The 25,121-nt window shown below is 48.8% G+C and overlaps 1 protein-coding gene across 3 annotated transcripts in view; it reads left to right on the top strand.

The window, feature by feature from the left end:
• Positions 1-25,121, top strand: part of Vgll4 (vestigial like family member 4) — a 108,286-nt gene that overhangs the window by 63,965 nt on the left and 19,200 nt on the right. For all 3 annotated transcript variants that reach the window (XM_051155107.1, XM_051155108.1, XM_051155106.1), the window contains exon 2: positions 15,088-15,277. In XM_051155107.1, coding sequence (XP_051011064.1) covers positions 15,088-15,277 — 190 coding nt within the window. The remainder of the gene's footprint in view (positions 1-15,087; positions 15,278-25,121) is intronic.

Raw genomic sequence — 25,121 nt, 5'->3', positions numbered from 1 at the left:
CTCATGTAAAGGGTGTATGTGGCAGTGGGGTTGGATATGTGTGGGGTCACTCTGTTCCCTGCTTTCAGCTACTATTGCAATGATCAGAAAGGTTGATGTGTGGGCGATCTGAGGTTAGCTGCTGGAATACATGTGTGTAAGCGCAATGGATTGTCCAGCGAGAGTCCTCAGGTGCAGCCCACCACTGCATCTGTATGCAGCAGGGTGGGGCCTGTGCTGGAGGCTGCTGTGGATTGCTGCCATTGTTCCTGAAGTGAGATGGACAAGCAGCTAGACCCCTGAGGTTAATAGCACAGAGAGACTAGAGACCCAGAGAACTCATCGTGACGAAGCTGAGCCTGTGGCTGCAAACCGCTCATCCATTTAATTTGCCAGATGCTAATAGTCTCTTGAGCACCCCAAATCAAAACATTTCACTTTTGCCTTATTTCTTCATTAGTCTAATTCCCATTGAGCTCACAGTCACGACTGCAACAATTTAGGGACGTTGTAGCAGGGAGCAGTTTCAATAGGCGTTGTCAGTGAGGCTCTAAAGAAAAGCTGGCAGAGCACACGCAGCTTCTGCAGCCAGTGACGCTGGGGTGTGTGGCACTGCCAGGAAGGAAGGTTTGGGAAGGTGGCTGAGATGTGGGGACGTCTCTATCACTTACTACCCAGAGTTTTACCACTTATTTACTAGGTGGTGGGAATTTAGCAATGGACCATGTGGGGTAGCCTCTCAAGAAATGGGTCAGGAGGATCATGGCTTCAGGCCGACCTTCATCTCAGATTCATATGCCTTGTAAAGAGGAAAAGAGGTTCCATCCCTTGGAGACTGTGTGGAACTGTAGTAACGAAGAAGATAGCTCACGGGGTGGGGGGATATTTTCACAAATGATGTCTATAAAAAGGATTGTTCAGAATATATAGAGAGCTCAGAGCACTGAGGGACACAGCCAGAGATGGCTCAGGCAGTGGTTAAGAGCACTGGCTGCTCTTGCCGAGGGACCTGGTTTTAGTTCCCAGCACCCATATGGTGAGGCACAAGCATCTTAACTACAGTCCCAGTGGATCCAATGCTCTCGTCTGTCCTCTGTGGTCACTGCATGTGTGTGATATTCTCTCTGTTTCTCTCTCTCTCTCTCTCTCTCTCTCTCTCTCTCTCTCTGTTTCTCTCTCATAAACCAGATGCTATTGGTTATTGCACAATTCTGAGGATGCATAAGACATAGTCCATCAAATGCTTTAAAGGGTATGTGATTCTCAATAAAACTACTATAAAATTTAAATATTTTGAATAGAACACATTCAGTTATTATGTATGTATTGGAATGTTCTTTGTATATACATCTGTTTACATTTCAATGTTTGGCTAAGTAATGGCATCTCAATTAGCAATCTTATCGGTGGTGTCAATAGGTCATTCCCAGCTCAAGGCATTCTTGGCTGAGCTCTATGCTGTAACCCTATTCTTAAGAAGTGTATGGTCTGGCATTGTTGATTATTTCACCACCAGTATCAGCTGTCTTAATGAGAGAGTGTCATCATACATGTTGAACATTGAGATCTCTATAGAGCATGCTTGTGTGTGTGTGTGTGTGTTCGTGCACGCATGTGCGCACCTGCATACATATGGGGCCAGTTGTAGGCTGGGGATGAGGAGAGAGGAGAAAGGTCACAGGTTGCCACAGAATCATGAGTTTTGCTTACAGCTCAGACATTGGCATTGGCTGCCTGGGGCTCAGCATATAAGGTACCTTTTGGAGGTGTGTGTGACACTATGAACTGTCTTTGAACTTTCAGAGATCCACTTGCCTCTGCCTCCTGAGTGCTGGCATTGAAGGTGAACACCACCGTGCCCAGCTAAATGGCAGCTCTTGAGTAGGTGCATGAGAGGGTTTTCATCATGGCAGGTTTGATTGGAAGTGGGAGGAGGGAGGGCAAGCAAAGGTTTTACAGGTGTGCTTGTCACTGCACCCTTTGGCCTGCAGGATCTGTTTGCTGGCAAACTTCTGCTCACCTGCCAAAGACCTGCTCTCTCACACCCCTCTGAGGGGCACAGATATCGCAGATGTGGTCTTTTGAGCCAGGCCTGGGTGACATTCCAGGTTTTCCTTTATCCAGAGTGTGTGCCCGTCGGTACGCTGTTGAGCCACTTTGGCCTCCATTTCCCCCCAAATGAAACTAGCAATAGAGTCTGCCTCGGCACAAGTGGGTGGACGGACAGTGCTCGCCTGACAAGACTCACGGAGTAAGTATGCATGTATCCAGCCTCTGCGGACTTAACAGCTCCTAGGAGGCACTCCTGGATGCTGAGTCTTCATTCCAGGCACAGTGGGCTGCTCTCTTCTCTGCATCTCAGCATGGGCCTTATCTTCCCTTAGCCCCAGTCTATCTGCTGTAAAGCCATCGGCATGGCCAGGACAGCAGTTAAGATAGCCTGAGTATTAAAGTCAATCCGAGAAGTCTGGTTTAGGGAAGAAAGTGTGTGTGAGGATTTAAGGCCCAATCACACTGCTTCTGCAGCTGAGATGCTGAGGGTGGGTGGGGTTGGTGGGGGGGGGGGAGGTGGTGGGAGAGGGGGATGGATTAAGACGTCCTGCAGTCCTCAGCCAGCCTAGTTTTCTCACACAGTGGCTCTGTGCAAGCTCTAGTACAAAAGCTGAGGGCCAGTCCCAGGCCAGGGCAGCACGCCCACCAGCTCCCCTCTCAGATGGCTGGGAACGGAGACTTAGGACCACATCCACCCACTCCCAGAGTTGACATCGCTTTAGCTGCACACCGTGAGGCCTGCAGAAAACTGCTGGGGGTGTTGAATCGTGCACTCCTTCTGAGATGTCAACTTCTCCTAACTGTCCTTGAAGCTCATTCTTTTTAAAGAAAAAAGAAAAGAAAAAAAAAAAAGAAGCCAGCACGGAAGCAACGCTTCTTTCTCCTTCTCCCCTTCAGGCAGGAGCGCAGGAATCTAGGCTTGCCTTGCACTTCTGTTTCGTTTAGTTGGTGCAGATGTGTGGCTGCAGGAATGTCACCTAGCCCATTACGCTGCAGCCGCTGCTTGGGCCCCATCGCTCTGCTGTGCACTCGGGGCTCATTTCTGGACCTTTGAAGTGGCCGCCAGCCTTTCATCTTCCCTCATTTTCACTTAATGACAGCCCAGCCTTTGATCAACCCAGTTCTTGTCTGTCTTTGGCTTCAGGGTTAGTCACTTGGAGGTAAGCAGAGAACCTTAAATAGGCCTGTGAGTGCCTGGCCTTTATGAACACAATGGCTGCTTAACCTTCATATCTTAAGCAAATACACGGAAGGGGAGCCGGCCCTTCCTGGCCCCTCGGTGATAACATTTGCTTGCTCGCCCGGTAGTGTAAACTGAAAAAGAGACCTGAGTGTGCCGCCCCCTCTCCCCAGCCCCCAGTTTTAAGTTGCAGCTGCTACCCCCACCCTTCACGGAAAGCTTGTCTGCATGCTGCGGACGCACACTCCGCGCTCAGTGTTTCATTTCCGACGGTAGACTTGTCTGTGGATTCTCTTCCGTGAGACATCTCTTTTCCATAACGATTATAAACTTTGAGTTAATATTAAAATCTTGGGAATAATCTATATCCCACCAAAAACTAGCTCACAGATGGATTTCTGTGGTGGAGCTGGTTCAGCACGTGTGAAGCCTACACTTATTCCCAGATGTGAGTCACCAAATCACAAATTCATGTGATTTTTTTTATTGTGCTCTGCACCATTATATTTTAATTGTGTATGCTATATGTGCATGTGTGCATGCACAGGCTTGTGTGTGTGTGTGTGTGTGTGTGCGTGCGCGCGCGCGTGTGCGCGCGAAGTCTTTCCTCTCCCACAATTTTCACATTGTTTCTAGGGATTGAACTTGGACAGTCAGGCAACTTTACCCACTGAGCCAGCTCACTGTTGTGCAATTATTTCATTTTAAATTTTATTTATTATTGTGTGCGTGTGTGTATAAGATATGGGGGATATGTACATACCATGGCATGTATGTGAAAATCAGAGGACATCTCTGTGGAGGCAGTTCTCTCCTTCCGCCTTTCTGTGGGATCTGAGGATCAAACTTAGTTGGGTTTTTCTGGCAACTGCTTTTGCACACTGAGCCACTACCAGCCCCCTAATTCTTAATCAGAAATAAATATTTATTCTTATTTGTATATAGAATTAGCTGTCTGCCCCTCATATGTATCTTCATTAACATTTAAAAACTTCATCCAGCAAGCAAGCATACTCTTATTTTTCTTTCTTTCTTTTTTGAAACAGGGGTTCTCTGTGTAGCCTTGACTGTCTGGGACTCGCTTTGTAGATCAGGCTGGCCTTGAACTCACAGAGATTCACCTGCCTCTGCCTCCTAAGTGCTGGGATTAAAGGCATGCGCCACCACTGCCCAGCTCATACTCTTATTTCTTTATTATTTTTTAAAATTTCATTTAAAACATAGGGCCTTGCTGTGTAGCCCAGGCTGGCACTGCCCTTACTCTAGTCCAAGCTGCCTGTAAACTGCGGCAATCCTTTTGCCTCAACTCCCAAGTGCTAAAATCCAAGCAAGAGCCATTACAGGTCTCTGGGAAACCTTAATGCAGCCCCAGGCCCAGGGCTGTTCAGTTTACAGACAGAGAATGAGGAGTTGGGGCGGGGCTCAGGGGTGGGTCATTTGCCTTCCATGCATGGTGCTGGCTTCTGTCCCCAACACCACAGAACCATGACAATGAGTTAATGAAAAATAAGACAAAATGAGGTTTGGGATATCTGTGTGGATCCAGTACTTATTGCTACCCCCGACCCTTTGTGTTAGGCCTCACCATGCTAAGCCAGTGTGCTGCCACCAGCTCCACCCCCAGCCCTCTGTCTTTAGCTCTGGCCATCAAGAATTGAGTCCTCTGTTACAGCCACCCTGGTCTTGGATACATGTCATTCTTGCCTCCTGCCTTTATGCATACAGTTGTCGTTGCCTGGGATGCCCACCTCCCACACTCCCACAGCCCCCTTATCTCCAATGATATGGGGTGTGCTGTTATTTCTCAGAGCTAGAGTTGCTGTCTCCTATCTGATGTCCACAGACCCCTCTCCCTTCCTCTCCGGAGTCCTTTCCTTCATATTAATGTTTCAGAGCCGTCCTCCCTGCAGTTCTTAAACGGGATATCCGTTTTCAGTGTTTCCGTAACGGAATACCTTGACAAAAAGCAAGTTATGGAAGAAAGGGTTTATTTGTATTGTGGCTTACAGTTCCAGAGGGGACACTGTCAGTTATGGTGAGGAGGGCAGGGCAGGGCAGCTGGAGTGTGGGTCTGGCCTGGCAGTCAGATAACAGAGATCCAGTTTCACTCACACACAGGAAGTAAGGTCAGACTATAAAAACTTCAAAGCCCATCGCTGATGGCGTACTTCCTCCAATGAGGCTCCACCTCAAAACAGCGCCACCAGCTGGGGACCAAGTGTCCAAACACACGAGCCCATGGGGGACATCTCACACGCAAACCACAACATATGGTAACCCTTAAAATGCTTGTGGAAAGGAGAGCTCTTGGGTTCCCAGTAATTTTCGCCCCCTGAGGTGGTGTTAATACTTCCTTGGGATGTAATATGTATGCTTTGAATTTCCTCCATTTCAGGAGGTGACACTGTTGGAACTTCCTGCCTGTGGTGGAGGGCAAGGATGAGGAGGCTGAGATCAGTACCCATCACTCATTTGCCTCACTTATTCAGCAGACAGTCAGGATCACTGATGTATTCCAGATGGTGTATAAGCCAGCCTCAGCTTATGTTGGGCCATCATCTTTCCATATGCACCGGACTCCCTGGATGGAGTCAGTTCCGGGTGGCAGTACCAGCACCGTGCTAAGAGAAAGGCTGCCCTGGTGTTTTGTTTATGGAGCCCTGACGTGAATGATCCCTGTACATAGTCAGGATCCACAGCCTCTAAAAAATATTCTAGATCCACACTTGGTTGAATGTGGGAGGGTTGAGGGCCTACTGTGTGTTCTTTTGTTGTCTTTTGGTGTCACATCCTGGTCGGATTTGCACTGGGTAGCATCCAGGGCTGCTGTTTTGTGCAGTATAGCTACATCCTCTTGCATTGCCACAGAAGGCCCACGAAGCATCACATCGGTGGATCAATCAACACGAGGGCATAACCCCATGCTCTTATTATGAAGAGGAAGATGTTGATTTATTTAAGGTTGATCTTTCTGTTTGTTTGGGGTAATAGAAAAGTCTGTGGGTAGCATCCTCACCACACGGACAGCTCTGATCCCTGGTGTGGGATGAGCTTGTGGCAGGTGATGCTGAGAGTGTTCGGTGTCACCTCTGTGGAGTTCTTGTCAGGGTTGTTTAACTAGGACCTACGATAATCATGAAGAGGTGACCAGACCAGCAAAACATAGCATGTCACAAAAGAAGAAGAAAAATAGTATTTTCTTACAGGAGATGAGATTTAAAAAGGCATGACAGGTGTATTGGGCAGTGTTTGGCTGTGCTGCCTTGAAGGACCAGCTCGCTTGGGGACCTTTGCATGTGCACTAATGCTTGGTGGTGGCAGTCAGTGGGCTATGCTCAATTCTAATGGCACCATGGCTTTGCAAGAGAGTGTCACTGACGTTCTTAGACTGGTTTTGATGATGTATTTAGTGATGTAAGACTAAGTACTTCCAAGTTACTTTCAGAAAGAATAGCAGCTATTTCTAGGGAGAAACATTTTAAAGTCTAGGCATGGTCAGCCATAGCTTGGGAAATAGCTTTGAAGACTGACAAGTAGGGTTTTGTATAATTGGCTTCTACACAGCAAAAGAAACCATTAGCAGAGTGAAGGGGCAGCTGACAGAATGGGGGAGGGGTCAGGGGATTAGCATCTAGAATATATAAAGAATTGCCACCAAACCTTCCAAACTTCAATCAATAAATGGGTCAATGAACTGAGATGATAGAAAGTTCTTAAAAGGAGAAACACATATGGCCAATAAATACATTTAAATGTCTTCAACTCTGTTAAAGAAATGTGAATTAGAACTACTCTGAGATTCCATCTCATCCTAGTCAGAATGGCTAAAACCAAGAAAACAAGTGACAACAAATGTTGGAGATGATATAGGAAAAAGGAACTATATTCAATGCCGGTGGGCAAATAAGCCTCTGCAACTACTGTGGGAATCATGGAGGTTTCCCAAAATATAGAACTGCTATATGACTTAGCTATATTCCCCCTGAGCTCATACCCAAAGAACTTTAGGTCCTGTTACAGAGATGCTTACATAATTCATGTTTATTGCTGCTCTATTCACAGTGGCCAGGAAATGGAGTCAGCCCGGAGTCTATCAATAGATGAATAGATACTTAACACATGGAGTGTATGTGTGGTAGAATTTTATTCAGCAGGAATAAATGAAATGGGCAGACCTGGGTAGATCTGGAAATGACAGTTAAAGCAGTATTCCATGTTTCCTCTCATGTGGATGCTAGATTTGTGTGTGTGTTGTGGTGAGTAGTCATGACACTATAAAGGAGACTACTGGGAAAGGGATTGGCATTGGTGGGATTGGATACATGAGGGGAGATGACATCACAGAATAGGATTTCAGAGAGATTCTGGGATCCGGAAGTCCCTTCTGAAGGCATGCTCTCCACTGATCTGCAGAGTCCTTCTAGGCTTTGCTTGCCAAAGGCCCCACCTTTCAACGTTGCCGTACTGCAGGCTGACCTTTCAACCAACCCAGAAACCTTTGGAGGCAAACTCCTCTTGGTTGGACTGTGCATTTCTGGGTCTGGTTTTACATTGCCCTTGTCTCAGGTGTCCTAGAAAGTCAGGTCACTGTCCCCAGGTCATGCCACTGGCTCTGGGGATCGCTTAGAGTACTCATTGTCCCCTGCTTCTGCTCAGTGTGTCTGGCCCTTTCTGTTAGTTGGAAGATGAGGAAGTGAGTGTTGTTAGCAGGCTCTTTGGCGCCATACTCTTGACCTCATAGTGGAGCTGTGTCAACTGACGGCACCGTAGAGTCCCTGATCCGGCCAGGGAAGCCTTCTTCATGTCCCTGTCCCTGGCCGGGGATGAATGAGAAGCTCGGTGTCTCCCAGGGGCAACCTGTCCACCTGTGCAGTGACACTCAGGTTAGGTACTATGTGGAGGGTCAGTGTCCCATCCCAGGACATTGGCGGAAGGGAATACCCAGTGTCTCCATTCCCATGATTCTGTTTTACCCCAGTGGTCAGTGATGGACTTCAAGTTGCCACCCTCCCAGGACCTGTGACGCCACCTCAGATGCTAAGCCCGTGTGTAGCAGAGGCCTTGCTGAGCAGCTCTAGGTCACTTCACCAAAACAATTAGAGAAGGGCAGAACATTTCCTCTCTGCCTGGCCATGGTTCACCCTGACCCCCAGAAGCTAGCTCTGGTGGGGAAGAGGTCTGAGCGAGGCCTTTGCATCAGCCCTTTCTAAACACTGGGAAGTGGAATGATTCCAGAATCTTCTGCAGATAGTCGTCTGTCCCCACCCCCACCCCCGTAGTTCCCCCTCCTTTCTCCTCCTGTCCTCAGCAGTATGTTACCAGTGCAGATGTACGAGCCAGTCTAGATAGAAAAGTTCCTGATGGACACAGAGCCTCCTCCATTGAGGAGGCTCAGTGTACTGATATTGAAGAGGCCCGAGCCACCTTTGTCTTGTTGGCACTTGTGGCCATGGCAGGACATGTGACACATTGGGCCACTGCCAAATGTTCTTGGGTTCAAGTGGGTTCAAAGGAGCCTTTGTCAACACAGAACAGGGCTTGTCCCCCTGGGACACTCCATGCCTCACTCTCCTGAGGATGTCTGAGCAGGGAGGGGAGGACCCAGACATAAGATGCTGGCTAAGTGAGGACCACAAAACAAGAATGCCAACAGATGTTGGGTTATTCTGAATCCCAGGTAAGATGTATGAATCCCAAACTCAGCTTCAGGGGTAGACTCCAACTTTGTAAACTGTGGGTTGTGAACCCCCTCCCCCCCCCCCCCGACCATATAGGGCTGACGCCATGAGTGTGGAACTCAGGATGGGGGTGGGAAAGTCTAGCAGCCAATAAAGGTTTCTGCATTCATGGTGACCCAAAGCAAGCAAAACGCACAGCGTGGTGAATCTGGGGTGTCTCTGGCCTGGCTTGTCCATGCCGCGTCATGTGAGTTCATCTGGCCTTGGGTCTGAGCATACCACGCGCGTGTGTACCCTATCACGCCATGCACAATGCCTGTGACCCCTGGGAAGCACCTTGGCTCGGGTTGCAGTTCAGGCTTCTCACTGCACGCATCAAGGTGTCTGCCCTTATGGAAACTAATTATGGAAAACAAGGGTATTCACTATTTTCCCGCCATCATTCCTCAGCTGGTTAGTAAGTTTGTCCGCTAGAGAGATGGCTTGTAGTTAGGAGTGTGTACTGTTCTTTCTCTAGAGGACCAGAGTTCGAGTCCTATTCACACATATCAAGGGGCTTGCAACCATCTCTAAATCCAGTCACAAGGGATCCAGTACCCTTTCTGGTCTCCATGGGCACTTCATGCACATGGTGTACAGATGAACATGCCAGCAACAAGTAAAAAATTAATCTTTAAAAAAAAAAAAAAACTCACTGTCTCTTAGCTTTGTGTTGTATTTGATTCTAAAACTCCAGCTTGAGTTTCTTATAAAATAGTTCCATAAAGTTTGCTTGGGGCCAGGTGGTGGCGGCGGCGCACGCCTTTAATCCCAGCACTTGGGAGGCAGAGGCAGGCAGATCTCTGAGTTCAAGCCTAGCCTGGCCTACATGAGTTGTAGGACAGAGAAACCCTGCCTCAAAAAACCAAAACAAACAAATTGACTTGGGATTAGGACAGGATTTCCAGCACTTTGTAAAATAGCCCCAAACAAACGTACCCTTTTTCATCTTGTACTGTCTATTTATGTGAAGCACCGACAGATTATAGAATGAAAATACTGATTAATTCTGAAAGATGTTGAAGAATATTCAGCCAAGATTTGTTTATTAAATCTAAAGGAGATGTGCATCCATCTCATTACTATACAATTTACTTTCATCTTTAATAAATGATAGAATTATATTTATACCAAAGAATTGTCCTGAAATACATTTCTTTCTTTTTTCTTTTTCCCTTTTGGTTTTTCAAGACAGTTTCTCTATGTAATAGAGCCCTTGTTGGCTGTTCTGAACTTGCTTTGTAGGCCAGGCTGGCCTCAGACTCACAGAGATCCACCTGCCTCTGCCTCTAGAGTGCTGGGATTAAAGGTATGCACCACCTTGAAATACATTTCCTAAAGATTATTATCCATAAATATTTGATTTTTGCATTTAACTTATATATGTATATTCCTGAGTCATATAAAATTTTCTTAGACCAAAAGGGTTTGTGAGCGAAAAGGTTTTTTTTGTTTGTTTGGTTGGTTTTTTGTTTGTTTGGTTTTTGTTTTTTCAAGACATGGTTTCTCTGTGTAGCCTTGGCTGTCCTAGACTCGCTTTGTAGACCAGGCTGGCCTCGAACTCACAGTGATCCGCCTGCCTCTGCCTCCCAAGTGCTGGGATTAAAGGCGTGTGCCACCACCGCCCGGCAAGTGAAAAGTTTTTTAAAGCCCATAGGCTGCAGAAATGGGCAAGCGGTTACAGCACTAACTACTCTTGCAGAGGACCAGAGTTCTGTTCCTAGCACGCAGGCCAGGTGGCTCATGATCACCTGCAACTCCAGCTCCAGGGAATCCCATGACCTCTTCCAGCTTCCATAGGCATCTGCACACTTAACACACACACACACACACACACACACACACACACACACACACACACACACACACACACACAAATAAATCTTAGAAAGCAAGCAAGCACTGCCCCAGACAGTGTTTCCTGTGGCAGTTACGTGGGGGACGTTCTTTGTGGTGCAGTGACAGGTATGATGGTAAGAGCCTCTTGGTGTCAGCCCCGCCCAAGTTGCAGCTCTATGCATTTCTGGAGTCACTGGTCCAAGCGGAGGTCTGAAAGAGAAGGCAGGAGATGGTTTTACACAGTAGGACTTGTTGCCTCTACTGGCGAAGTCTGGGTGTGATTGTAGTGGTTTGTATTCAACATATTTTAGTACCTTTTGATACTCAAATTAACCTTTCTCCTCAGTGTTTAAAAATGACCTTAGTGCAGTGGATGTTGAAGATGATAGGTGTCATGTTTTTTTAAAAGTTTTTGATGCCCTCTGGATGTGTGTGTGTGTGTTATCATACATGCAGTGCCTGTAGAGACCAGAAGAGGGCATCGTATCTGGGAGTTGGAGTTAGAGGTGGTTGTGAGCCACCTAGCCATGGGTGTTGGGAACTGAACTCTGGCAGAGTTGGAAGTGCTCTTAACCTCAATGCTCTCTCTCCTTCCCCTTGTTGTCTTTTATCTTTTATCCTCTGTGGAATTATAGATGTTTAAAACCGGGTAAGATTGTGGACGTTGTCTGGTCCTCATGTACCAGTGATACTCCATGAGACCAGGCCACACTCGGAGCTCCTCTATCGCTCTCTTCTGAATGGAGTCTGAGCGCATCCCCTACCCACCCCATCTGCAGGCAGCCAGAGTCCCAGGCTCAGCCACTCACGCCTCCATGCTTCTTGGGCTCGGTGTGTCTGGGTTGAGGTACAGTGGGCACCCCCGTGCTTTTCCTGATGCCGCTAGGGGGTCTGCCGTCTTCTCAGCTGCCCATTTTGCTCCTCCTGGCCTGTGTGGTCCTTTTCTGGAAGTGGCCTCCGTGCCTTAGGCTGCCCTCAGCTCAGCTAGGCCACCAGGCTCTCTATAGAGATCTGCTTGAAGTTGGGTTGAAATGCTGCCTGTGTCAGTCTGTCAGTTAGTTCCTCTGTGGCCCTGCTAATGACCTTCTTCTGTTGTTAGCTGAAGCCTATACAGGTGACTCTGAAACCAAGGCTTGCCCAGGGCTCGGCCCTGCGTGGCCACACTGGCCTGGATGGCTGGGCAGGCTCTGCTTGGCTGAGCTCAGTTTCCTGGTTCTAAGTTCTGCCTCTGAACACTGGGGCCGTGGACCTGAGGAGCAGTATGAAGGGTGCTTTCTGTTAGAACCAGAGGGCTGGAGGGCATGGGCTTAGTCACTGAGCAGTAGAAATGTGGGCCAGACTTGTGCTGTGGCAGACACCATATGTCACATCTTTTATCTCTGCTGGTTTGGGCCTGCTCACCCAGCTGCCCAAGAGCCCTTCTTTGAAAAACAAAAAAAGTGAACCAGAACAGTTCGGCCACAGCCAAACTGTTTAAAAGAGGCTGATTTCACTGCGCCTTCTCCCCAGCGGTTCATCCCTATAATGGGGGCTTGTTATTTAAAAGAAAACAAATGTTCCTCAGCTGCCTGGGCCCCTGCCCCACACGCTAGCCCTGGACCTATGAGAGGGTTGTGCAATGTCAAAGGGCAGATCTTGTACTGGGGTGCCTTCCCTCCCGCCGAGACAGTGACGTCAGCCCGGTCACCATGGCTGTGGTCAGACAGGAGACACGCCAGTGCAGGCGAGTGGCTGGCGTGGGGAGCTGTGGTTTGATGTTTTGACGTTAGGTTCAAACATGGCGAAGGGCTAGTGGGGGAAGGGCAGGAGAACAGTAAGCTGGGGCGGAAGAGTTGAAGGTTTGTTGTTGAAAGCTAGTGCGCCTGGCCGTGGTGGCACGCTCCTGCAGTCCCAGCACGTTGAGACTATGGCAGGAAGGAGATGAGTTTGAGGCAAGACTGGGCCACACGGCGAGGCTCCCACCTCAACCAGCCAGCCAGCCAGCCAGCAAGCAAGTGAATACACACCGCTGTTTTGAAAGTTAGGTTCTGTTTTGTTGACTGTAAAAGGCGAGAAAGCAGCAGCTGGCTGGTAGTGTGTCTGGCTATTGTCACTGTGTTGAAGTCTTAGAGTCCTTCACTGGCAGGATTTCAGATGTGCCGGACTCCTCCTGTCCTCACGTTCCAGTGTAACTTTGGTGTGACTGCTTATGTGTGGCATTGTGGTTGTAGCTTTTTCCTTTTCCTCCCTACCCCTGTGCATGTGTGCATGTGGCTGGGGATGGTGCCCAAAGCCCTGTGTGCCCTAGGGCAATGCTTGGCTTCTCCATTCCCGAATAATCTCCTGTGGACTTTTCTCCCTCTACGCTGGCCTCACTAAAGTTCAGCCACTCAGCCACTCGTTCCTGTGTGAACCCCAAACAGAGCAAACACCTGTCGTATTCTGCCATGGCCTGGGCATGTGGAGTGGAATGCTTTCCCCACCCAGCATGTGCCTGTAGCCACTGAGTGACTGGCCTCTCTAAGGGTGCCTTCTCAAGTGATAGGACCTCCTGGTGGCTTCTGTCCTGAGGCTGGGCCACCCCATAGCTGCTGTCCTGAATGACTGCTCCTATTTTGGACCCCTTGGAACTTGCTGCTGTGGCAATTGTTTCCATAGCAATGTCTGTTGCCCCAGCAGGCAGCTGATGAAATGGCTCCTGAAACTCTGGGGTCCATGCTGAGCCTGTGTCCTCCCCACTCCTTGGCCCCTGCCAGGAGTGTTGGGAAACACTGGGCACGCAGTGTGTATAGTGTAGGCTGTTTAGCATGGGTCGGTCTGCAGGGGTGGTGGCTTCCTGGGGTCTCATGGGGTTCTTCGTCCACTCACCAATCTTAAAGAGTCATCTCTGCTTTATAGAGGAAGAAGCCCCAGAAACAGGGCTGAGGAAGGAAGAAAGCTTGCACCTTCCCAAGGTCTGAGGGTGAACACTGCTTAGCCCAGGGTTAGCAGAAAGGAGGCTGAGGCCCACCCCAGTCAGCCAGAGTCTGAGATTGGCAGGCTGGTATAGGATTCCGTGTTGAGCTACTCCGAGCAGTATGGAAAGTTCCAGCGTGCCCTGTGGCCAGAAGCCGTACCAGAAGTCCTGCTGGGGGTGTATTACAGGTCACTGTATATTTGCAAGTTTATATTTTGCTGTCTAAACTGGCAGAGTTTTTATTTTTCCTGGTGGATTCTCAAAAGGCCTTTCCCTCCTTCCTTCCTGCTAACAAAATCGCATTTGTCACCCGTATGTGAAGCAGATGCCTGTTTGATGGTCATGAGGTGGCTTTATTTGGGTACCACAGAGCTTCAGATGAAGTTGACTTCACACAATATGACTCTTGATTAAGACAGTGGAAAAAAGATTGGTCAGGCCTCTGAAGACGATGTGTAGCAGCTCCACAGAAGGTTCTCTGTGTGTGAAAGAGTTAGCCCCTTAGGACTTCGAAAGTTGAGACTTTTCACTCAAAATAATTATAACTCTCGTTACAAATTTTGGAAGCTACAAACCCTTTGTATTTGAAAGGCTATGCTTATCTTGGTTCATAACCAGGCACAACTTTGTCTCTCGGCTCAAAGCTCCCTGAGCAATAGCCCAGGAAGCCAGACCAGTCAAAGGAGACCTATGCCACAGCCCTCATGAGCACGTAACTGAGAAACACATTTTGAGAGTTGCAGCTTGGGCCCGGAGAGCTGGCTCTGTGATCAAAAGAGCACTTGGTGCTCTTTCAGAGAGCCTGCCTTCTGTTCCCAGCACCCATGTTGGCCAGCTCACACCTACCTGTGATTCCAGCTCCGGGGGAATCCAACAACCTATTCTGATCTCCATGGGCATCACACACACACACACACACACACACACACACACACACACACACACACACACACTTCAAAACTGTAATAAAAACAGCAACATCAGCTTGTCGCGGTTTTGTGACCTCTCTCATAAAGGTGTGTGTGGGGTTGGCTCCCTGACAGTCAAAGGGCCTTCCCTCCCAGTTTTAAGTTCCCTTTGAGGATTGGTTGCGATCAGTTTTCCTCTCTCGGCTGTTTATAGCAACTTTTCGATTTAAACTCTACCCTAAAGAGCGAGTGCTGGCAAACCTTGTTGATGTCAAATGTCCCCTGCTTGGCAGTGGCTGCATGCCCAGACCATGTTCTGAGAATGGCAGGCTGCCTGCTGTATTGCCAAAACTTTCCACAGAGAGACGTTTTGCAAGGGGCCGGGCAGGGAGGCCAGGGAGCTAGGGGACTGTGGACACCACAATGGGGTGCTTCTCCCGCCTGCTGCTGACATCCACGTTTCCTTTGCTTCTCTAGGTGAAGCTTCTCTCAGGGGAGAATCCAGAATGCAGACCCTCCCGGTGGCCTCTGCTCTCAGCAGTCACCGCACAGGCCCGCCCCCCATCAGCCCCAGCAAGAGGAAATTCAGCATGGAGCCCGGGGACAAGGATCTGGACTGTGAAAACGATCACGTCTCCAAGATGAGCCGCATCTTCAGCCCCCATTTGTAAGTTCCACCCCCTTTGGTCATGCTTACTCTGGGCTGGGCTGGGCTTCTTTTCACCTTTCCACCCATCGCCTCATTATGATGGTGTGAGTTATTGATAGAGGGCATTGTTTATAAAAGACTGGCGATGTTCATATGCCAGGAAGATGTCAAGCTGACTTTAGTGACTGGTCCAGACATGAAATCTTATTTCCTTTCAACTCCTACAATCTCTCACTCTGTTTCCCTCTTGGAGGCCAGCAGCCCTTGAGACCTCTTGTGTGGGCACTGTCTGGAAAACCTGGCTTTTCTTGCCAGTGCAGTCTGCTAGCCATTATGCAGATACTGGTTGTCTGTGAGCACCTGACTGAAGGCTGTTGCATGGTGGGGGGTGAGGGGGGCAGAGGTGATGGTCCAGTATTGTGTCCTGGGGAGCACTCCTGTTGTGAGGCTGGTCACGGCTGGAGGTAGCCTGGAGCCATGGTAAGGGAGCCTCTCTTCTATCAGGGCACAGGAACTCTGATTCTTCATTGGCATTGCGTGTCCTAGTGTCTTCCCTGGCCCTCAGATTCATTCATTCTTTCTTTCAACTTTCTTTTCTATCTTTCGCACAAAAAAGATAATATTTGTATGTGCATTGGTGTTTTGCCTGCATGTATATTGGGTGAGGGTGCCATATTCATTGGAACTGGAGTTACAGACAGTTGTGAGCTGCCCTGTGGGTGCTGGGAATTGAGCCTGGGACCTCCAGAAGAGCAGCCAGTGCTCTTTCTTAACTGTTGAACCTTTTCTTCAGCCCATCTCTTAAGCCCACTTTCTTTCTTTTTTATTTTATTTTTATTTGTTTATTTGTTTGTTTGTTTGTTTTCTTAAGCCCATTTTCAGCATGAAGAGGCTTAAGCTGAGCTGGGCATGGTGGCTTATGTCTTTAATTCCAGCACTTGGGAGGCGGAGGCAGGCAAATTACTGTGAGTTCGAGTCCAGTCTGGTCTACAAAAGTGAGTCAAGGATAGCCAAGGTCACACAGAGAAACCCTGTCTCGAAAAACAAACTAACAGGCTTAAACTGAAGTTGTCTGGTCTTGCTGGCTCCTGCTAAAGAAGTGCGTGTCACTTTGCATTTTCAGGACTCGGTGAGCCCTGAATGTCTGGGCTATGGCAGTTATGTAGCCAGCCCATGTCCCCACGTGCAAATGAGTGGTTTGTAATCACTGGACTTGTTCCACAGGAGAGGAGTGCAGGCAGCAGGTGCAGTGCAGGGTCCTTCCTGCAGACAGCGCTCTGCAGCTGGAGGCAGCCCTGGCCTCTGCTGCCTCAACCCGCGTCCTCGCATTCCACGCATGCCAATCTGCCTGCTCTGTTGTGTTCAGTCATAAGACACTGACAGAGGTATTTATCCTCAAATAAATCACTGTAGTGTTAGTCAGAGGCTGAGCCTGCAGTCTGGAGCCTGGAATTTGCTACACTCAGGAATCCGGCGGCAGAGGCTGCGCAAAATAGCGCCCTCTCTCACTCACTCGCTGAAGGGGAGGGGCTCCGAGGGCTGCTCGGGCTGGGATTTTTGGCACTGGTTCTCTGTTACTAGTCTCTCATTCTCTCCCATCCAACTTTCCCCAAACCCAAATAAGAGGCTTTGACTCTGTTTTCTTCTTTTCGAGGGAGGGGAGGAGGAGAGGAGGCAGCCTGGTGACAGTGTAGGTTGGGATCTGCTCTATTTGAAGCCCTTGGGTTTACCTGAGGTGTAAGGTGAGGGCCTCTTCTGGGCCCAGTGTCCTTACTGCAAGATGGCAGTGATCAGGTTTGCAGACTGAGACCCCCCAGTGTGGGAATGATTAAGCTTTGTCACAGGTGGAAGCAGTCTTGGCGGGCTTTACCCTTGGGGCACCCCATGAATACCTTGTGACAGACTGAGTAGAGCCATCCTGGGCCTGGAATTCAGGAAGCAGACCTGGGAACCCCACCTGGGCTATTCTTTTTCTAATAGACCCTCAACGGGGGGGGGGGGGGGGGGGAAGAGACCGCCCTTCCCACGTAACTCAGACAGGTAGGGAAGAGAAAACAACAGGTTCAGCCAGGGCTTGAGCGCATGTAGAGCAGCAAACAGGCTGGACCAGCACGCGGGCCAGAGAGACATCTAAAAACCCATCCCGTGGAACGGATACCGAAAGATTCACTCTTTTGTCCCTTTAACCTTTTTTCCTTCTTGTGTAAGCTAGTTGGGTTGTATAATAAAGTTTAATTGTTAAAAAACAGAACCAACATCACCCTAGAGTTAAAACAGGTCAAGACTTAGGTGGCAGAAGTTATGCTTTTATTGTTAATAACCTCATTTTTCAGATGTTGGCTGTGATGACAGCAGAGAACAAGAGCCTGTGGTATTGAGTGTCTGAGAAAGTGTGTCTTAGTCTGGGCACCCCACCTCGGATGCCACCTTCTTTGGGTCCCTGGGGTAGTGAGCATGCCTTCTTTATTAGACTATTTATTGTAAAGTGCAGTTCCTGGTGCAGTACGAACTCGGCTTTATTTGTTTTTTTTTTTTCCTTGAGGCTGGCTCTCATGTGGCCCACCCCGGTCTTGACCTCACTAGGTAGCCCTGGCTAGCCTTGAACTCCCGATCCTCCTGCCCCTTCCTCCCAAACATGGAGATAATAGACATACACCACTACACCTGACTGGAGTGAACAATATATTAGAGTTAAAAATTTTTTGGAAACTTCTTGTGATTGCAAACAAGAGCTTGAAATACTGGTCTATGATGACACTCTAAAGAGCTTTAAGCCTACACAATAAGGTAGGCGTGTGGCTCCATGCCAGCGTCTGCTGGGTGCGCACGGTTCTCATATAGCCCCAGCACTGCAGAAACAAGAAAAGAATTGTCGGCTTTGAGGTGCAGCTCCACATTAGCATCATTATGCAAAGTTTGAGGAAAATGGAAACTGCACCCTCATTCTACCAGACTCTCTGGGCTCCCAACAGCTACGTGGCTTTCCCCCCATTTGGTTTTTATTATAGTAAAATATACATATCATTAAATTCTGTGTGCATGTTCATGTGTGTGCATGCATGTGGGTACAGGTACACATATGTGTGTGTATGTGTGGAGGCCAGAGACTGACACTGCGTGTTTCCCTCAGTCTTGCTCACTCATATTGTTGGTACTTGGTATGTATGTTGAGTGACTTGTGAGATGTGGCTTGTTTGAACTGTGGCATGTTCCTTCCTTTTTATTTCGTGGCTGAGAGGGCAATAGGAGCTACTGTCTACTGGGTCAGGAATGGTCCTAGGGTATTTGTATCTTGAAAGTGAACATAAAGTGATTTTGTGTGTGTGGCCTGGCTTTCTAGAATTTGCTAATGGTATGTAAGCAAAGTGTGTCTCACTTGCTTCATTGTTAAGGGATAGTTGTGAGGAAGGCATGTTGCTGAAACAACGTTTGAGCCACTAGCAAAGAGGGTCTTGAAGGTGGGTTTCTCTGACTCCGTGGTGTGATGATGGAGCCAATAAGTGGTTCTAAAGCACAGTGGGGGCTGAAGAGAAAGAGGGGTGCCCCTCGTGATTCCTCTAGTACCCTGTCACCTGAGTCATTTGAACCCAGCTACTGTTCTTGCCACACTGGTGGCCCCCAGAAGACAGTTGCTTCTGGATAAAGGGCTGAGTGTTGGGGGAGTTGAGAGGGGCGGGATTGCTATCAGTATTCGTATGGCCCCATGAGTTGTGTTACCTCCAGCCTCATGGCTGTGCCTTGGCCCCTCCTTTTGCTCCTGACTCTGCCTCAGGCCTCCACTACCACTGAACACTATACTCAGGTCTTGTTTCTAGACTCCCTGCCCCTTGCTCTGGCCTCATGGCTACCTCCGCAGGAAGCCCTGGTTCCTTTTAATGGGGAGCAGTGGTCAAAGCCAGGTGCCACATGGTCGTTTATTCTTACTAGGGTGTCTTCTGAGACAGTGGGCACTGGCCACAGTTTGTGATACAAACTTCACAAGAGATGAAATTCGGGGACTGGGGCTGTGGCTTAGTGGCAGAGCATTTGAAGCATTTGTTTCAGTCCCAGGCACCACAAAGTTAAAAGTTAAATTAAGAAAAACCGAGAGCTCCACGTCCTCAGTTGCCCTAGCTACATTTTAAGCTCCGGAGCTCAAACACTGTGGCCACCAGTGTTTATCGTGGGCAGCCAGCACTAGAGCGTGGCCATCTTCTCAGGGATCCCTGCCCAGCACTATTTTTCTAGACACTTCCCACTGGAAAGTTCTGAGTTCCTGTCCAGCGCTCTGGTCCCACCCTGCAGAGGTCTTCCTTCCGGCTCATTCCACATCTAGCTCTCTTCTCCCCAAGCCAGAGCCGCACTTCCAACGCCAGCCCTGCAGTGTGCACTTCCAGGCTGCTCTGCTCACAGGTGCCACTCTGAGAAAAGCCCTAAGGAAGGGGTTTGGTATGTTTGCAGATCTCTTTTCACGTCCTTGTGACTCTTTATACATTCCCGCCCCTCCCCCTCCAGCATGGTTTCAATTATCCGCGCTGTTTGCATTGAGTTCTAGATTTTTTTTTTCTCACCCTTGTTGACTGTACCTTTTTTGTTTGTTTTGCGGTTTGTTTTGAGATAGGGTTTCTCTGTGTATCCCTGTCTGTCCTCGAACTCATTCTGTAAACCAGGCTGGTCTCAAGCTTAGAGAGCCACTTGCCTCTGCCTCCCAAGTGATAGTAAGTGTGTGAATTCTCACGTCCCCTCCCCTTACCCTGAGGCCACACACCTTTTCAGCTCACATAGGCGTTGGTACTTTCATGACACAGTTCACAGTGGTGACCCTTCACAGCAGTGCCATGTCCATATTCACAGTTGCATAGCAGGCCAGGGCCTATACACTCCCAAGATCACTTGCTAAACCCCTTGTGTTCGACCTTAAGGTAATTCCCCACACTTACAGAGTGATGCTGCCTGGAAGGCTGACTCTCTGTAGTAGTGTAAGCTGAGAGCCAGTGCTAAGTCTGACTGGCTTTGGGACTTGTAGGGGGCTGCTTGACTGGTGGGACCTGGAGAGGGTTCTATGCTGACCAGGCCATAGCTACACTAAACAATGCTGATCTCACCTGTATGCTTACAGGAGGATGTACAGGCGAACTGTTGGGTTAACAACCTGGGAGGGGGCCCTGTGCTAGATGCCCAGAATAGACCACCTCAACAGTGGAGGTGAATCTTTTATTTTAAACCCTGTCATCTGTCTATCCACTCCCCTACCATCCTGCCTTCTAGCTTATTTGAGCTGTGTGGTTTTTATTTTCAAAGAGGCAGACGGTGGGATAGTATGAACAAAGCTGAGATTAACCCCACTGTATGAGACACTCAAGCCATTCTATGATGACGTATATCTACCTGCCCTATGGAATGACGCGCAGCTACAGGGACGGATGTCAGTCACACTTAACCGTTCTGATGAGCAGCATGTGGCACACACCAAGTGACTCCTGTGTTGGGTTGTGTGACACCTCTACCCAGGTGTGCTCCAGTTGCATGAGATTCCCTTTTGATCATACGGATGTGTATGAAGTAGCCACCCCGGCCTCTGAATAGGCAAAGTCTAGGGGCTCATGCTGGGGCCAAAGCCATGTTCGCTTAGCTGTGTGCTTAGCCAACTGCAAATGCCATAGACCCACTCAAATGGTACACAGCGAGTGAGGCCCTCTGCAGACCCTGCTTCCTGCCTGCTGCTGTTCTTGTGCATTCCTTGTCACCCCCGTGAGCCGGTGTCCCAGGGTGCAGACGCCCGTAGTTGTTCCTGTGGCCAGGGATTTTACTTTTTTTTCTCCACTTCTGACTTAGACAGTTCTGGTGGGGCACCCTGTAACCTGTGTGCCTTTTGTCTCTCTCTCTCTCTGTCTGCTTCCTCTAGGGATTCCGTTGGTCATTTACTCTTCTCTCCATGAGGGTGAGTGGGGAACATGTGAACCCCAAACTAGGTCTCTCTTGGTCTGTGAGAAGGTTGGAGAAAGTGTTTGAAGCCAAGGATCGGGCATCTGGTGGGAGAAGCCGATCACTGGCTGGGATGGGTTTGTTTTCCTGGGGAGGGGGAGCTGGTGGCACCTTCCCCTTTGCAGTGCCCGTGATTCCTATTGTCCCACATAGGCTCACTGTGCACCTTGCCTTCTTCTTCAAGGTGGCCCTGCTTTTTGTTTCCTGAGTCTCCTTGGTGGTCCCGAGGCATGCTACCAACAGGCTTTTATTTTACAAACTTTCCAAAGGCCAAGGGAACAATCCAGGGTGTCATTAAAGCTGAACTCAGAGGAGATTGGGCAGTTGGGCTCATGTTGCTTACGTAACTGTGCTCAACTGAGGCTGGAAGCCCCTGGAGCCTTCACAGGGCAGCTGGTGTGCTGAGATGCGCTGTAAAGGGTATGGGCATCTTGTCAGTCAGTATGATGGCCCCTGCTAGAGAAGGCTTCTCTGTGACAGCAGCCATCGAGTGCCCACTGTGCACTAGCCGTGTGCCAAACTGTGGGCATACCCTTGTCGTGTCCTCTTACTCTGGGATGTCAGGGTTCCTGCTCTCCCCCTTTTCAGGCAGCAGCATGGGTCCCCTATAACTCGATTGAGGGCCCACCTCTGGCTGGCGATAGCAGTGACAGGCTTTCCCACTCATCACTCCCAGAAATCAGCCTTACAATGGCATCTATGGTGCACACACTGCTCAAATTTCAGTTCGACCTTGAGACCTTTAGTGCTGTACCTTTTAGACAGTCTGAAGTTTTAGTACAGTCAAAACAGAATTGCCGACACGTTGAGGTTGAGGGGTGACAGCTGCTCTTTAGCATATGTAGTAAGGTCATGTGGTGCTGAGGGGCTGGCAGAAATGAATAGCACTCAGTATACATGGATGGGTCCCTGCAGAGACTGAGAGTGGCTGTGTAGCTAGCTATTTGAAGAGAAACCTGAAATTGCATCTTTGGGTGGGAAGAGAACCTTGTAAAAACCAACAAGGAGCAAGGGGGTTCTCCCTCCAACCCCCATGAAGGTGTGGTGTGGTGGCTATGAGGTTAGGGGTTGACATCCAGTGTTCTCAGTTGGTTTCTATCTTGCTTTGCTATGATGAAACACCATGACACAAAAGCAAGTTGGAGAGGAAAATGTTTGTTCTACTTACATTTCCATATCACTGTTCATTATCCAAGGAGGTCAGGACAGGAAGTCAAACAGGGCAGGAACCTGGAGGCAGGAGCTGATGCAGAGGCCAGAGGGGTGCTGCTTACTCACTTGCTCCCCAGGGCTTGTTGAGCATAGTTTTTTATAGAACACAGAACCACCAGCCCAGGGATGGCATCACCCACAATGGGCTGGGCCCTCCCATATCAATAACTAATTAAGAACATGCCCTACAGACTTGCCCTTCCGGAGGCATTTTCTTAATTGGGGTTCCCTCCTCTCAGATGCTCTAGGTTGTGTTAAGTTGACATAAAACCATCTGGTACACTCTCCCTCTTTTTCTTTTTCTTTTTTTTGAGGCAGAGTCTCTCACTGAACTGGAGCTCACCAACTGGCTACAAGGGAGCCTGTTCGCTCTGCTTCTCAGCATAGTTGGAGGAGGACTGTCTTTCGCAGCTTTTTCCTGTGGGTGCTGGGACCTCAGCTCTCATCCTCATGCTTGGGCATCCACTAGCCTATCTCCCCTGCCCTGTTTTTCTTTAAAAGAATAAGATAAAATAAAAATAATTTTGCAGTGCTGACATTGGAACCCAGAGCTTTATGCCTGCCAAGTCTGAGCGACACCCCCACTGGCAGTTTTCTGTAGCCCAGAAAAGCACATTTTTAATTATTTAAATTCTTTAAGTTTCTGACCAAATTTTTGTTGTTGTTGTTGTTTGAGGCTGGCCTTGACCTTGCAAAGATCCTCGGGCCTCTGCCTCTCAAGTGCTGGGATTAAAGGCTTACTTTGAATTTTAATTTAATAGCACAAACCAGTAGTAACTTTTGCTTCAAAGATTCAAAGTGAAGTATCTTATAATCTGCTTTACTGTCCTGGCCACCAGCTCAGCTGGTAGGACGATTGCCTAGCATGCATGAGGCCCTGGCCTCTATCCTCCGCTCCTCGTAAAACCAGATATGCTGCACTCTTCTAATCCTGGAAGTTCAAGGTCATCTTTGGCCACACAGTGAGTTCAAGGCTAGCCTGGAATTCTTTAGATCCTGCCTCAAAATAAATAAATAAATGATATAAATTCACTGAGTTTATTGGGTTGGTGGGTGGGGGGTGCGGTAGGGGTAGTGGCAAGGTTTCTCAGTGTAGTCCTGGCTGCTCTGAAACTTACTTTGTAGACCAGGCTGGCCTCAAACTCACAGAGATCCACTTGCCTGTGCCTCCTGAGTGCTGGGATTAAAGGCCCAGGCCATTTGCTTTAAGTGTTGCATACAAAGATTCCTTTATTTCATGCATGTATACACGGGCACATAAATGCTATTTATAAGTAAATAGATGATAAATGTAATTAATTTTCCTTAAAGCAAGAATTGTTAATTGGGGTCTGCTTCATGGAACTTTCCAAATTGTGTGCCTTCTCCCTCTGCCACAGCTTCCCAGACATCCACATTTGAAAAGGGCCCACAGCCAACCCCTGTCCTCTGCCTTATGTGGTCTTCTTAGCGGTGTCCCAGGAGGTGTTCTGGGGACTTAAGGGACTGTTTTACAGCCAAGATCACAGTTACTCTAAACAACTCAGGAACCAAGATACTGCTAAGATGGCATTTTATTTTCTTTTCTCCCACATACATGTGCTTAACTTGCAGATAGAAATTAGAAGGGAGCCTGGGTCTTAAAAAAAAATGCTTCTCGACAGAGAAGTGTGATCTTGGAGCTGGTTTGTCTGAGATTAACTGTGCCTTTCATACTGTAAGTAAGAGCTGGGATCTAGCCTGAAGTGTGCGGGACACGGCTGGTTTTGGTGGTGACCTGGATGACTGTAGCCACACCCCGCTGGGTTCTGTCGACAGCCTTTGCTAATGAAGTGTAGTGCCTTTAAGCAAAGGTCACAGGCCTGACCTGGGTTGTGTGGGTTTCTTGTTTGTCGGGCTGGAGGCATTTTCTCATTTTCACAGTTGAGCTGAAAACAAAGACCGCCTTATCCTAGCAGGGAGCTGCGTGCACTCAGAGAGCTGACGTCAGCCTTTTCCCAGCAGGCATCGCCTCTGCCTTAAGAGTCTCTGCAGAGAGCTGCTCAGGCAGGTCACCATCTTGCTCCTGGCATTTTTCTGGCTGAGTAACACATAACACATGAAATGAAGAAATGCCAAGGATGTCAGGAGCCAGGGGACAGAACAAAAGCGCTGTCATCTGAGTCCATTCTGGGCGGTGTGGGGACTGGCCAGCTTTGGGGCTGTAATCTGTGTCCTGGGGGTTACAGAAGTGGGTCAGAACCTTGGGGAAGACGAACTTGCCAGGAGCAGGAGCGTGTGCAGGGTCACGTCCTAAAGGGACACAGTACAATAAGAAAAGCAGGAGTGATTGATGGGTTAAGTCAAAGACATTTATTAAAAATTAGAGACAGCAGAACAGCACTGGGCTTTGGTTTCCTTTCCAGGCCCCGAGGCCATCAGCTGGGGACACAGATCACAGCTGTGTGGAACACAGCCGGTTAATCCGGGCATTGCTTGCTTCATAGAACTCTTCTTCCTGAAGCACAAAGCCAGCCTGTCCTGAAATAAAGTGCCGTCCTCACAGGTCTCTGAAAGATCCAACTGAAGAAAGAGGACAGATAAAGAGAGCACGAGGGGTTGGCCAGGGTGTGGGTTGACACAGGCACCCCGTCTCCTCCGGGACCTCCCTGCTGAGTCCTTTCCTGCAGTGCCCCCCTACCGCCCACCCCCACCCCCCCACACACAG

This window comes from Acomys russatus, chromosome 13 (genome assembly GCF_903995435.1).
Source record: "Acomys russatus chromosome 13, mAcoRus1.1, whole genome shotgun sequence".
Classification (NCBI taxonomy): domain Eukaryota; kingdom Metazoa; phylum Chordata; class Mammalia; order Rodentia; family Muridae; genus Acomys; species Acomys russatus.
The sequence above is the reverse complement of the archived record's forward strand: the minus strand, read 5'-3'. Positions and strand labels throughout refer to the sequence as shown.